Here is a 12,945-nt window from a genome sequence, read left to right as displayed (position 1 = left end):
GGATAGATTCTGGGGCTAAGCGAGTGGCTGGCTGACTCTTCGGTGGTGGAGTTCCTCTCTCCTATCTTCATGCTGTTGCGGAACCTATGGCATTTTCCCGTGTGTATTTGGTGTGTTCACTGGTGGTGTGCTGTTTAACACTTTTCCCTCCCTCCTTTTAGAGCAGCCTTTAGCCATCGTGGTAAGTTCCAGCCTGTCCCCTGTATTGGGGATTAGTGACATAGCATTGAGTTGGGCTTTAGCCCACAGGCCTCTGTGTTTATGTGTATGTAAGTGAACAGATTATGGTTTTTGTTATCATGTTGTGCTTTTAATATTGTGGAAAATTTTTATGTATAAATAAAGATTTATTTAGGTTTATTTTTGTTAATCCTGTCCCTGCATGACCAGTGGGAACAAATTTGTCTTGTCTATTTTGGATAAATCCTATTTTGGATTAATGTACAACTCAAAAGAATAAACTATTTCCTGGGGCAAAATACCATTGTCAATAATGGTCAATAATGACATTTATCATATTGTACTGTTCCAATTAGACTTGCTGAAATTGCGCTTTTGCCACATTTACTAAACTCCACCTGTTCTAATGAGAAATATCTACAATACACTCGTCCTGTGTCTTTGTGCTGCATGATATTATAATGAACCCCCAGAAGCAGATGTCAGAAAATCCATATGTTTATTAGCAGTAGAAATGTGATTAGAAACTCTTAGAAGCAAATTCTGAAGCTAAAATTATGGTCAGAGGACAGGCACAGTTCAAAAAACTAACAATACAATAGCAAACGATTTGCATTGAATCGTTGAGTAAGCATGCTTATGAATGTAAAAACCAAGAAGTGGGTGGGTCAGTATTCAGGAGAGCGCTCCCACTAGGCTTCCTATGACTCTGTTGTGTTGGAGACCCCTGCTTTAGAAACAATAAGATATAATACAGAGGTGATTGAGCTCAAACTTAAATCAACAGAGTCTGAGACACTGAGATGGAATTAAAATACAATTATCTCATTTATATTGCTTCCATCATCATGATCATCAGAATCATAAGAAATATACAATACATCTATGAGATAAAGAAAAGTATTTGTGCACTCTGTATCTGTGAATGATTACAGAGGAAACAAGAGCAGAGACTGAAACTCAATTATCATTTAATATTGTCTTTGATATTGTATAGATTTAGCACTTTTCATTTAAAATGATACACGTCATTGAGAAACATGTTTCTCCCAGATCCAGGGAAATTTAGCAGAACATTTCTGGTCATTCCAAGTGCCAGTTGAACTTGAACCGGAAATCACAGCACAGTCCTCGTCACCTACATTATTCGGTTCCCCTCCAGCCCAGGACCTGAAACTAAGAGAATCAGATCTGATTCAATTTCCTTCAGTTCACACATTGAACTGAATCCTTTCAGCCTCTGTTTACTGAAATGCACAGTGGAACAATAAAAAATACAAGTATAATAAGGAATAATCTTTGTTCAAGCAGGAGAACATTATTAAGATGATTTCATTTGTATTACATGATAAAAACAGGGAAATATTTTCTTACCCAGTGTTCAGTGGTGTATCGTCCACCCATTTCCACTCTCCCTCATTTACTGTGTCACTCAGACCAATCCAAGTCTCAGGGTTGTTCAGCTGTTTAATGATGAACTCCTTTAAATGACATAAAAAACAGCAGAATAAAAAAGGTTTTCTCTCTCTCTCTCTCTCTCTCTCTCTCTCTCTCTCTCTCTCTCTTTCCATGCGCATGCGCGTGTAAGCGAGTGTGTGAGCGTGGACGGAGCATGTGAGCGCGTAGTGAAGGTGTGAGTGAAAACTCAGTCTTTTTGCTATTTTCTTTATGTTGTACAGTATGTTGTGTGATTTGAGTGAGCATTGAGTGGTGTGTAGCGAGTAGAGTGTGTGTGTGTGTGTGTGTGTGTGTGTGTGTGTGAGAGAGAGAGAGAGACGCTGTAGCGGAAGCCTTGTTTTTTTGGTTCTGGCATCATGGCTTTTTTAAACCTGACACATAAGCAGGGGGTTTAAACTCTTACCGACTGTCACGTAAACTGTAGAGTGCTCTTCAGTGGTAGCTAGGCTAATCGGTGAGAAGAGCAATGTTTGTGCATGAGCTTCACGATGTTGAGGTTGTGGTCAAATCTCTCTCTCTCTCTCTCTCTCTCTCTCTCTCTCTCTCTCGCTCTCTCTCTCTCTCTCTCAAAAGGGGTTGTAATAAAAGACACTCTGGTCAAAGATTTTCTCCTCAGTAGCCCCACAAAAAGAGTTATCGTGTCTAATGTCCATCAACTGTCTAGATTTGGAAAACTCGTGTCACCAATAAAAATGATCCCAGCAGGCTGTAAAGACCCCGAGCTGAGGCACATTATGTCTTATAGAAGACGTGTACATGATTTTAAACAGCAGGCATGAAGACCTGAACATCATGTTTAAAATAAATGTAAATGGAGAGGAAGTCGTTATTTATAGAAAGTGTTTTGTGTGGTCAGGAGGGACATGTAATCAGGAACTGTCCTGAGAAAGAGGTTAAAGGTAACCAGAAGACAGAAATGCTAAAAGCAAACAAAGAAAAAACAAACAAGACAATGAAGAGGGCAGTGTACAGGAAAAACGTCAGGAAGAAATAAAACAGCAAAAAAGTAACACAGAAAGTCAAGAAGAAGAAGAGAAAATAACTGAGCCAGAAGCAGAACAGATGGAGACAGGAAAAGAGAATCCAAAAGTTGACATTAATGACAATACAGGACAGAACCCAAAGACCATCAATAATCATGTTGATGAGTCTGTAGCTACAGACAACACAGATCTGATCACAGAAGATTTAGTTTCACTGTGGTCAAATCCAAGAGAAAATCTAAAGCAGGTAGTAGTGGCCCACAGACCAGGAAGAAAGGGCTAGTTGAAATGGGACAAGAAAAACAAATCATAAGCAGTCAGTAAGCAGTGATGGAGTCGGGCAGTGAACAAGATACTAACAAGGAAACAGAAAGAGATGAAGACAAAATAGCGAACAAACAGGTATATATAAAGCAAAAGAAATCAAAAGGTTTCTCCAAAAGACAAAGAATATGAAAGGAGTTAGAATAAACCAGCACTTCCCTGATAAACAAAGCTTTGTGGACTCAGCCACAACCATAATTTTATTAAAATTAATATCAATTTTATTTCGTTAGCTAAATTTTATTTAACAGATTTTATTGTTTAAAACATAATTTCAATGTTTTTAAAGCTAGTGAAATAACACCTGTTAGTTTTTCAGACCAGACCTTTTCAGACCAGAGTTTTTATTGCAAATCGTAAACCTAGAAGTGCATTTTAATGTTTCTTTACTGAATGATGATAATTTTATTGAGTCTTTTAGATTTTTCTGGACTTCTTTTTAGAAAAGAAAAGAGAGATTTCTCCTCCTGTAGACAATGGTGGGACCATGGGAAGGTTTTGAACCAGAAGCTCTGTCAGTAGTACGCTGCCAACGTCACAAGGGTCATCACCAAGTCGAGGACATTTTGAGAACCTCAAAGCAAAAAAAGCATTTATGGTGGATCTATTGGGCACAAAGGCACATGGAGCTCTCGTCTGTTCACGTTTTAAAGGAAGCAATGAACTACACGCCCCCTCACAGTTCTTCTTCAGACTGGAGAAAAAGAACGGACAGAGCAGATTCATGCACACACTATGCACAACGGATGGGCAACACATAACACACAGTAATGACATCAGACGGTATGCCACAAACTTCTACAGAGATCTGTACGAGAGTGAATACAGAGACAATGAAGAGCTGTTAGAGAGCTTTCACAGAGGACTCCCAAAGGTTTCCCCAGAGGACAATGCTGCACTGGAAGGTCCCATGGTTCTGGAAGAGCTGCAGGCCGCCTTGAACACCATGCCGGGGGGAAAAGCACCTGGAATAGACGGCCTACCAGCAGAATTCTACAAGTTCTTTTGGCAGGAACTGGGAGAAGATCTGCTGGAGGTTCTCACTGAAAGCTGTGAAGAAATGTCTCTACCCCTGGGCAGCCGAAGAGCGGTAATCACACTTCTCCCCGAGACAGGGGATCTACAGGACATTAAGAACTGGCCTCCAGTGTCACTGCTCTGCAAAGACTACAAGATAATGTCCAAAGCGCTGGCCAACCGTTTCAGAGATGACATGGACTCTATAATACACGTTGACCAAACATGCTGTGTGCCCAATAGATCCATGATTGATAACGTTTCTTTGATTCGGGACATTTTGGACGTCTCCAGCTCATTGGCAATTGGTCTGATTTCACTGATTCAGCTTTTGACAGGGTTGAGCATCAATACCTCTGGAAAACTCTGGAGGCTTTTGGTCTCAAGCCCAGTCTTATAGCAATGATAAAGTTGATGTACCAGGATGTTGAAAGTGTACTCAAGATCAATGGAGGGTTAAGCGCTCCCTTTAATGTAAATAGGGGAATCAGACAAGGCTGTTCTTTATCAGGTGTTGTACACTTTCTCAACTAACAATTTTTACACAGATTACAAATGTCTTTAAATGTTTTTATTCTTAATGGTTTTAGTGCTCCACATGTTTTATCTGTGTAGGCAGATGATGTTATGGTATTAGTACAGAATCAAAACGGAATTAAGGTTTTAGAAAAAATTGTTTCTGATTTTAGCCAAGTTTCCTCGTCACAAATCAACTGGAGAAAATGTGAAGCCATTGCATTAGGAAATTGGACCCTAGGCTTAACAAAACTACCAAGTGGACTAAATTGGTTAAAAGAATTCAGATACCTAGGGATTTATTTAAATGATGAAAAGAAAAACTTGGTAGGATAATTAGGAAAAATAGAAAGTAAACTAAAAAACTGGGAATGGCTTAAACCAAACATGTCACTAAGTGGAAGGGTACTGGTGGCCAACAGTCTAGTAGCCTCAACACTGTGGCATCGCCTAGCTTGCCTGGAGCCCCCTACGGGCCTTGTTGAAAAAAATTCAAGCAGCACTATTCAGCTTTGTATTGGAAAAATTACACTGGATTCCTCAGTGTTCTCTTCCTCCCTAAGGAAGAAGGAGTTCAGGGCTTAGTTGACATTAGGAGCAGAATCGCCTCATTTCATTTTCAAACAATACAAAAATACCTTATAGAATCTGATTAGCTGATATGGAGAGATTTTATGAGTTTTGTTCTGCAAAAAATCAGTGGCTTTGGTTGTGATTTCACTTTATTTTTAATGGATCCAACTGTTTTAAATGTTTTTAAAATGTATTATTTTTATAAAAGGGTTTTGGACATTAAAGACACTTCTGCAGTCCTCACACTGTCCCAAAATGTCACAACTTTGAGGAGACTAGTGGACGCTGCAGTACTGGATTTCAAAGACATGAGAGCAGTGATCGGGCTACGGTCACTGTTCAACTGATTTTATTATTGATGATAAACCTGAGAGTATGTTCCAAAGTATGTTTTATTTATGAAAAACAGAAATTGGAAGTGACTAATTTTATTGTCGGAGAAGCAAAAATCCCGATTTACAATAAAAAATGTTACCTGTTTTATTGATGAAGCTGAACTGGTTATTAACACCCTTTTGCACTAAAAAAACTTTTTTAAAAATGCTGCTGGTTTTTAACTGTCTATTGTAACTTATTGGTTATTTAATAAAGCTGAGTTAAAAAGCAAAAAAAAAAAAAAATCAAGTATCTCTCTCTCTCTCTCTCTCTCTCTCTCTCTCTCTCTCTCTCTCTCTCTCACCTGTTCCTCTTTACTGTTTATGATCACCAGGTCTGCTCCTATGACCTTGCAGTCTTTTCTGCTCTCCTCCCAGTTCTTCGTCTCATTAGATATAACATAAAAACTGGAACTAAAACTGAAACACTTCTGTTTACCTACAGATACCAGTGGAGAAGATTTACAGATCAAAACACATTATTTTATTATCATGTTTATTATCAAGTCATGATTTCGTTTTGTCCACGTAGACAATAGTATATGAGGAAAACATTTAATCAGCCGTAAATAACATTATAACAGATATCAGTTATCTATTAGTATTTATCTATTGTTACTTATTTCAAAGTAACCTACAAGTTCAGGGACTTGTAAAGTATTGTAAAGTATTAGCAATATTATAGAGATTCACTTCATTCTAAGATCTTGGAGGAACATGTGAGAGGATGTGAGTTTAAATCATTATTCTACAGATTCAAGATGGTATGTAGATTTCCACTGAGGGCATTTAACTGTTGAACAGAAAATTTAAAACAAAATTCAGCTACTTACTTGAACTACAAAATGTTCTCAGGTATCTGTCTCTATCTTCCCGTAACTGGTCTCTGTCTTTAGTCAGGTTATTGTAACTGGTCTGTAACTGGTCTCTGTCTTTAGTCAGGTTATTGTAACTGGTCTGTAACTGGTCTCTGTCTTTAGTCAGGTTATTGTAACTGGACTGTAACTGGTCTCTGTCTTTAGTCAGGTATAGCCGGTAAGGCTATCAATGTTAGGATCACACAGTTATAGGCCAGATTGCTAGGTTCGCTAAGGAGGGCAAGGAAAAGTGAATGCGAATCACAAAGACAGACAGACCAGGAAAATCACTTTCACCAAGATGGTTTGATTTACTTAAAGAAAAAAAGTTTAAATGGGTATAAATCTGGAATGTAAACAAAAATAAAATGACAATGAAACAATAACAGTATAACAAAAAAAATAGTTTTTCCCTTCTTTCCTTTAAATAACTTTAAAGGTCTTGAGCTCCTTTATGGTTACTTGACCTAATTGTATTTTATTTTTGTTTATATTTGTATTACAATTGCTATTTTGGATATTAATGTACAACTAAAGTAATTCAAACTTAACGTTATTTTATAATCTAGTATATTTTTTTGGAGCTTTGTTCCCTACAAAATTTGTTAAATTAGAACATTTTACCCACAAAGGAATTTACAATTTCAGATACACAACAGATTACATCAAGTGAAATAAAGATATACATGGAAATTATTCAAACATGTCAAATGGTATCCTGAGTGAATAGTTCTCAACCCATGGAACAAAAATATATGAATGTGTGTAAGGAAAATAGTCCTTTGAATGAAAATGACAAATCCAACAAATGCAAAAGTCTTGGTGTAATGTGTGCAATTGTTGATGCTGTAAATGTTCAATAGTGCAGCAATCAGTTATATGCAATGAGGTAATTACTGAGAGATACCGACAAAGCTGGGTGAATACCCCTCGTAAGAGCAGATAAGGCACGGATCACTTGATGAATCGTGAATTCTCTCTCGTCTCCCTTAGGGTTCTCAAACTGGACGGCTCGCCATCTCAGGATCACAGCTTTTCCTAGTCCTCAAAAAACTCGACCAAATCCGGGAAATTTCACTAAATCACATCGGATGCTACTCAGTCCACAATCGACTAACATCCACTTCAATCTTGCCAATCATCACACTTTTAATCCACATTAAAACACCCGCGACCTGCGATGCGTGTGCTCTCCGTGTAATTACTTCCGTCTTACCTCTGTGACGTCATGCACGGCGCCAGTCATAATAGACTATAATGTTAGCGGTTTTTTCCTTATTTATTTTTTAAACTATTTTTCCTTTGTTAATAGTGCAACAGAACAACTTTTAAAATAAATTATATTACTTTTGTTAGTGTTTAAATTGAAAATATAATTAATGCAAATTACATTTTATTTTCCACCAGCAGTTCAACTCTGACCTGTGTTACACCCTCCCCCCTTAGTCTATGCAAGTCCCTTTGCATGGCTGTAACCTAAAGTTTTAGGGTTTGGAGTGTCTAATTGATCTGGGTTGTTCTGTAAGTGATTCGACGAAAGCAGTGTTCAACCCCTGAAGCAAAGACTGAATGATTGATATCATTGGGTTTCCCAACTCTGGATAAGTTAGTCTTTTTGACTTCTGCTTCACTCTTTTAGACCTTCTTAGATGACTTTCATCCTCACTCTCATCTTGATCTGTTTCATCCTCATCAGGGTCAGGTGAACTCAGTCTGCTGTTCTGCACTGAAACATCGGGTGTAGTTTCTTCAGTTTGCAAATGCGTTTCATTGTCTTGTTTCCTTTGGTTTTCATTAAGTACATCAAGTGTCGGCTCTTCTACTTGAGGTACTTGCTTTCTTTCTTTCAGGTTTTCCTTTACAGGTTCTGCAGGACTGCATGAGGATTCAACTTCTGGTAAGTTCTGCATTTCAGGTGAGCATTCAGTGCCGGGAAGGTATTCAAGTTCAGATGGATTCCCCAACGACACATCTCCTGCATTCACAGGCTCTGAATCATCACGTGGGACAAGTGCTACGTTAGGTGAGATTCGGTTTGCAGAATCCCAGTTAAGAGGGACCTCTGTAGGTTTCCTTATAACATCGTACTCCTGGATGAACCTTTCTGAGGTAATGGTTGGAACTACAGAGATTTGAGGTGCATAGTCATCCTCATCAGAGCTTTGACAGTTCTCTAAACATTCATCAGTGTCCTCAACTCTGCTTCGTCTGGTTAAACGTTTTTCCTGAGGTTTCGTCATGCCGACCTCATCTTCTGGAAATGAAGGCAAAAACCCACAAGGTAACAATAAATCTCTGTGCAATGTTCGTAAGGGACCTTCTTGTTTCTCAGGTTTCACTGTATAGACAGGTAGTTCACCAGCACGACCTACTACAACGTGCACTACAGGATCCCACCTGTCAGCCAGTTTATGTTTTCCACGTAACCTCACATTTCTGACCAGCACACGGTCACCTTCCTCAAGAGATGACTCAGTCACTCTGCGATCAAAACGGACTTTGTTCCTTTCTGCGGTTTTGGCCGCATTCTTCTGAGCTAGCTTGTAGCTCTCCTGTAGGTGACTTTTTAGTGACTGAACATATTGAGAATGGAACTTAGGACTGTCACGGTTCATCGTGGTGTTGAAAATCAAGTCTACCGGCAGTCTTGGCTGCCGTCCGAACATAAGTTCGTATGGTGTGAAACCCGTTGTATCGTGCTTTGTGCAGTTATAAGCATGCACAAGGGGTTTAACAAAGTCTTTCCAGTGAACTTTATCCTGAGCTTTTAAAGTACCAAGCATCCCCAACAGTGTGCGGTTGAAACGCTCAACTGGGTTCCCTCTTGGGTGGTACGGTGTGGTTCGGACCTTTTTAATTCCAGCAATGTCACAGAGTTCTTTAATGGTTTTGGACTCAAAATCAGGTCCTTGATCACTGTGGAGCTTTTCAGGCACACCTTAATGAGCTATAAAATTCTCCCACAGGCTCTTGGCGACTGTTCTAGCTTTCTGATTTGGAGTTGGAACCGCAACCGCATACTTGGTGAAATAGTCAGTTATCACCAAGACGTCTTTGGTGTTGCTCCGGTCGGGTTCCAATGACAAAAAGTCCATGCACACTAGCTCTAGTGGCCGGGTAACTTGAATGTTCACTAGGGGTGCTGCTCTTTCTGGCAAAGCTTTTCTACATACGCAACGACTGCAGGTCTTGATTTTGTTTTCAACATCACTAGCCATCCTGGGCCAATAGAATCGGGACCGGATGAGATCAAGGGTCCGTTCTATTCCCATGTGACCCATGTTGTCATGCAGGCTTTCCATGGTCATGGCTCTCAACTCCGGTGGAAGGACGAGTTGGTAAGTTGTACAATCTCCAACAGTTCTTTTACGGTAGAGAACACCATCCTTCAATTCAAGTTTTCTCCATTCTCTCAACAGGAAAGTAAGTTCTGGGAGCTCATGTCTCAGTGCAGGTAGGATAGCGTCTCCTGATTCCAAGTAAAAAATTACTTCTCGCATGGCTGGATCATTTCTCTGCTTTTCCTTTAACTCCTGTTCTGACATACAGGGAACAACTGAAGATCCTTCCATCAGCTCATAATCTTTGGGAATCGCTTCTGGGCACATAGAGAGTGACTCGACAAGAGTGATACAACTGTTGTTACCAACCTGACATAATGAGTGCTTGTCACAGATTGCTTGGATTACATCAGTGGGAACCAGGGTGGAATTAGCCGCTTCAGATGAATAGTACAAGGTGAACTGCCGTATGCGATCTTGCTCCTTCTGCGATACAGAATCATTCACCAGATCACCATGAGGTCGTCTTGAGAGTGCATCTGCGTCGAGATTGCTCTTCCCAGGGCGATACTGGAGGGTGAAGGAGAAAGTGGACAAAGCAGACAGCCACCTGTAGCTGGTTGCATCCAGCTTGGCTGATGTTAAAACATACGTGAGGGGGTTGCTGTCGGTGATCACTTTAAAACTGCTTCCATAAAGGTAATCACAAAACTTTTCAGTAACAGCCCACTTCAGAGCAAGGAATTCCAGCTTGTGGGCAGGATATCGGGCCTCACTCTTTGACAACCCTCGACTAGCATATGCGATTACTCGAAGCACTCCCTCTTGCTCCTGATAGAGTGCTGCCCCAAGCCCGGTAGTGCTCGCGTCTGTATGCAGCACATATGGCAAACCAGGGTCTGCAAATCCTAATATCGGCGCTTCTGTAAGTTTCGTAATGAGTGTTTCAAATGCTCGCTGGCAGTCAGCTGTCCATCGCCCTCCAAAAGGCTCTTTGGGATCAAAGTAGGTCTTTTCCTTTCTTTGCACCTTGCAACTCCTCTGAAGAGGAGGATACCCCACAGTCAGCTCGTTCAGTGGTTTCACCAGCTTCGCATAGTCCTTAATAAATCGTCGGTAGTAACCGGAGAAACCCAGAAAGGAACGCAACTCTTTCAGGTTCCTTGGATTTGGCCAGGTCTTAATGGCTTCTATTTTTTGAGGATCTGTCTCCACACCATTTTCTGAGATAATGTGACCAAGATATTTCACTGACTGCTGGAAAAACTTGCACTTTTCCAACGAAAGCTTTAGCCCATAGTCTTTCAAACGTCCCAGGACATGAAGAAGACGTCGCTCATGCTCTTCTAGAGTATCTGAAAAGACAATTAAATCGTCCAAGAACACTAGGACTTCTGAAAGGTTGATGTCACCCATGCACTTCTCCATCAGCCTTTGGAATGTGCTGGGAGCATTAGTGATGCCCTGCGGCATCCTATTAAACTCCCAAAAACCCAGCGGGCATACGAAGGCAGTCTTGGGTTTGTCTTTCTCTTCTAGTTCAATCTGGTAATACCCAGATTTGAGATCAAGCACTGAGAACCATTTTGAACCTCGAAGTGCTGAAAAAGTTTCTTCTAAATTGGGTAAGGCATATGCGTCTTTGATGGTTTGCATATTCAGCTTCCGATAATCAATGCAAAGCCTTATGTCACCGTTCTTCTTCCTTACTACAACGATAGGGGAAGAGAAAGATGATTCTGACTCACGAATGATACCGGCTTCAAGCAATTCCTCCAGATGTCGGCGGACAGCTTCAAGATCATTGGGATGGATCGGTCTGGCTTTATGCTTGAAGGGGGTTTCGTCATGTAACTTGATGCTGTGTTTTACTTTGTTTGTCTGTCCAACGTCCATGTCGTGCAATGCAAAAACGTCTGGCATAGCGCACAGTTTCTGAGTGATTCTCCTCTTCCATTCCTCTGGCAGACAGGAATCACCGAAGTCAAAACAGAGGTCTTCAATGGGTTTTATACGAGCACTTGACGCTGAGCAATCAGATTGCACAAAGTTGTGCGGCATCACTTTCTGCAAAGCATGAATGTCTGCAATCACACTCTTGCCAGGGATGATGATGTCATGCTCTGTCTCATTCTTTACCACCACTGGAACTTTCTGTGATGGGTGCTGAGGTAGGTTTAGTAAACAGCTGGCAACTAGCAGCCCTCCAGGAAAAGGTGAACACGAAGGAGGTTCCATCACAGCCCCCCTCTCTGCTACTTGTCCTCTTACACTCACCACTCCTTCAAGAACAGCATTTTGACCGGCAGGAACAACAACAGGGTCAGCACCAGGCAGCCTAACAATTCCCATGTTACTGTTTTCTTTCTGTTGGCGCCTGTGTTCGATGGTCTGAATCACAGCTCTGTAGCCAAATGGAATGGCTTTACAGACTGAACCATTGGCTTCAAGATATTTGTCGTATGCAAGATCCAAGGTGTTCGTGCCTATTAGCACCTTTGGCTGGGCAATACCACCAGTCTCTGGAATTACTAAAGCAAGGGTCAAGACTTCAACATTAGACCCAAGGAAGTCTCTGGGAAATGTGACCTTCACCTCAACATAACCCAGGTAAGGTACTGATTGACCATTTGCTGCTTCTACCTCTAACAGATTATCCAAGGAGGTTATGCTTAATCCAGGTAAATTTTGCTCATAAAAAGACTGGGAAATGGTCGTTACTTGGGACCCTGTATCAAGTAGACAAGAACAAGGGTTCCCTTCGATGTTCACTTGAGCAGTGCACTTCGTGCCAATTAATCCTTTGGGTAGGCCAACCGGATGGCGTTTTCCATAAGACTTGAGATAGCTCACATTGTTTGGCTTCTTGAGACTTGCTTGACAATTGACAGCCCTTGTACGTCTCGCTACAAGGACTGGCTGGCATTTAAAGCTTCCGAAACACTGGGACCATGCTGAATGTCCCACAGGGCTTGGCGTTCCTTCAACTGCTTCCTCTTATCAGCTACCAGAAACGGATTTGGATCATTTTCGCAAATTGAAACGACATGCCCATCCTCACCACATTGAAAACAATAGCCTGGCCTGGGCCTGTGATGTAGCCTGTGGTCAGCTATATGGGGGTTCTCTCTGGCAGATCTCATTGTTGTGTGCTTCATTCTGCTTGGATTATTCTTTGGCTCTGGGTTCTTTTGCACTTTGAGCTTAGACATTTGACTCTGGAGCTCTGTGACTTGCTGCTTGAGCTCAAGGACAGTGTTCGACTGCGATACGCTTTGTCCTGTCTGTTTACTCCTTTGTTTAGCGAGCTGGCTCTGGAGCTTGGCAACCTGCCGTTTTAATTCAGCAACCTCAGTCCCTTCTGACTTTTCATTCTCACTTT

The 12,945-nt window shown here is 41.0% G+C and overlaps 1 protein-coding gene across 1 annotated transcript in view; it reads right to left on the bottom strand.

Moving 5' to 3' along the window:
* The window catches only part of LOC132858356 (CD209 antigen-like protein E), a 29,235-nt gene extending 21,707 nt beyond the window's left edge, over nucleotides 1–7,528 (bottom strand). The window contains exons 1-4 of the mRNA XM_060888666.1: nucleotides 7,499–7,528; nucleotides 6,265–6,466; nucleotides 5,731–5,864; nucleotides 1,555–1,661 (exon numbers count right to left, since the gene is read on the bottom strand). Of these exons, the coding sequence (XP_060744649.1) occupies nucleotides 1,555–1,661; nucleotides 5,731–5,864; nucleotides 6,265–6,466; nucleotides 7,499–7,528 (473 nt within the window). The remainder of the gene's footprint in view (nucleotides 1–1,554; nucleotides 1,662–5,730; nucleotides 5,865–6,264; nucleotides 6,467–7,498) is intronic.
* Nucleotides 7,529–12,945: the final 5,417 nt, after the last annotated feature.

The sequence above is a fragment of the Tachysurus vachellii genome, chromosome 2 (genome assembly GCF_030014155.1).
Source record: "Tachysurus vachellii isolate PV-2020 chromosome 2, HZAU_Pvac_v1, whole genome shotgun sequence".
Lineage (NCBI taxonomy): Eukaryota > Metazoa > Chordata > Actinopteri > Siluriformes > Bagridae > Tachysurus > Tachysurus vachellii.
Note: the sequence above shows the minus strand (reverse complement) of the source record. Positions and strands in the feature narration are given on the sequence as shown.